General features: G+C 64.2%; 1 protein-coding gene across 1 annotated transcript; it reads right to left on the minus strand.

The window, feature by feature from the left end:
• Positions 1 to 2,025, minus strand: LOC109767286 (receptor-like protein 51). The gene is made up of 2 exons (XM_020326052.2): positions 2,012 to 2,025; positions 1 to 1,899 (listed from the first exon to the last, which is right to left on the minus strand). The coding sequence occupies exons 1-2, from the start codon at positions 2,023 to 2,025 to the stop codon at positions 282 to 284; spliced, it is 1,632 nt and encodes a 543-aa protein (XP_020181641.1). The 3' UTR covers positions 1 to 281.
• Positions 2,026 to 2,250: the final 225 nt, after the last annotated feature.

Below are 2,250 nucleotides of genomic sequence, written 5' to 3' on the forward strand. Positions count from 1 at the left end.
TTAGTAGAACAATGCGATTACGGGACAAAGGCAACACTGAATAATAACAACGACATTGGCCAGCAAATACCCTGCTTTGCAAATGCGGCTCTTCGTAGTATTTTTCGCCATTTTTTTCGACTGATCAGTTGATCTATGCTGGTTTAGGAGGGCAACATGCACTGTTACACCACACAGCGACAGCAAAATTCGGATTCGACTATTCAACGTGCAGTGGTAAGCCAACCTCGTCAACACAAGAGAAGCAACAAAAAGTTCACGAGACGCTCCCGCATGGCATCTCATCGGCACACCTTGCAGAGGCAGACGACCAAGATGACCACGAACGCCAAGCAGGACAGACCAATGGCGAGCCCGAGAACCACTGCGCTGGGGCCGCCACGAGCGTCGGCGTCGCCGTCCGCGTCGCCGTCACTGCCGCCGTCGTCGTAGTCCGCCGTGCTCTTCTCCGACTGCGCCGTCGCCGGGGGAGCCGTGACCGGGAACCCGTACTTGTCGCACGGCGCCACCCCCACGGCCACCTCGGCGGAGAGCTCCGACCTGTTGTAGCACAGCTTGCCGTTCCCGGCCGCCCTGAACACCCGCAGCCGCGACAAGAACCTGGCGCTGAACGGCACCACGCCGTCGAAGTCGTTGTTCTCCAGGTTGAGCTCCTTGAGGCCCCTCATCTTGGACAAGAACGGCGGAATGCTGCCGTTGAGCCGGTTGGAGCCCAGGTTGAGCACCTCCAGCTCGGGCAGCGTGGAGACGGTCTCCGGGATGCCGCCGGAGAGGGAGTTGTTGGACAGGTCCACGGTGGTGAGCCAAATGAGGTCACCGATGTGTGTGGGGATCTGCCCTTTGAGAACGTTGGAGCTGAGGTTCAGGTGGGTGATGCCGCCAAGGTGGGTGATGGTGTCGGGGATGGCGCCGGCGATGCGGTTGCCGGAGAGGTCGAGGTGCGTCAGGTTGGGGCAGTGCCAGTGGTGCGGGAGGAAGCCGGATAGGTTGGCGTTGGAAATGGTGAGGCGGTTGAGGTGGTCCATGTGGGAGATGACCACGGCCAGCTCGGACGGGGAGCCGGTGGCGAGAGGGGTGTCCGCGACGGTGAGCTCGGTGAGGTTGGCGAGGCGGGAGAGCCACACCGCGGAGAGGCGGCCGAGAGACGCGGTGCAGGAGAAGGACAGGAGACCCACGGCGAGCTGCTCCGGCGGGAGGAGCCGCGGCGGCGCGGCGGGGCAGTCCGAGAAGGCGAGCGCGCGGAGCGACGGCGCGAGCGCCTCGAGCGCCGCGGCGGAGACGGAGGTGGTGTCGGAGCAGTTGGTGAGGGCGAGCGACGTCACGCGCCGGAACGGCGCCCCCGCGTCGCAGGACGCGGCCACGGCGCCGTCCGCGTCGCAGGGGTCGCCGGCGCGGTGCGCGCCGAGGCCGAGCGCGCGCAGCGCCAGTAGCTGCTGCGGGTCCAGCTGCGCGCGGCCGGCGAGCCCGAACGCGAAGGAGGCGGTGGCCACGACGCGGATGAGCAGGAGGAGGAGGCGAGAGGCGGCGAAGGTGGCGGCCATGCCCACGGACGAGCAGAGGCAGAGGCGGAGGCAGAGCACGCACCCGCACTGCACGAGCGCGCGTTGGAGCACGGGAAAGGTTTCGAAGGTGGAGCGAGTGGTGCGCGCGCTCGGTTTACGAGGCTTTGTCCTGCCCGCGTCGCTGGCGGGGCCCCCGCCCCCGGCTCGACGCGGCCCGTTGGATGCTTGGGTGGACGCGGGCGGACGGTCGGATGGGGGCGTGTGCGTTGTTTGGGCAGCGGGGGTCGGTCGCTTTCGGCACTCGTCCTCGTCCTCGTCCGGGTGCGCAGAGAGCGCAGCAGCGGTAGCAGCTCGTGGCTGTCTGGCTGGGGTATCCGTATCCGTGCCGTTGTCTCGGCTGCGCAGAGACAGAGGGAGAGGGCAACATCTTGTCAAATGCTTCCATGAGAAAGCGGCTGCTGCTTCCTGCCAGTCTTCATGTGACCGCCTGCTCTAACTTCCAACGCTACGCTACGATGGCCATCGCGTGTCTGAGCAGTTCTGCAAGGAAACGGCGTGGTCGGACGTGCGAAGCTCGCTCGTGACAGAACAGCGATGGCATCGCACTGGTCACTGGGTCAGAGTTTGATGTTCTGTAGCGCGGTGAATTTTGTTTATCTTCAAGGGGCAGTGAATTTTGTGTAAGTCAGCGTTTACTCTGAACTGCCCGGGGCATCTTCACAAGTAATGCTGTAATTTGTCGAAAATA

The sequence above is a fragment of the Aegilops tauschii genome, chromosome 3 (assembly GCF_002575655.3).
Source record: "Aegilops tauschii subsp. strangulata cultivar AL8/78 chromosome 3, Aet v6.0, whole genome shotgun sequence".
Classification (NCBI taxonomy): domain Eukaryota; kingdom Viridiplantae; phylum Streptophyta; class Magnoliopsida; order Poales; family Poaceae; genus Aegilops; species Aegilops tauschii.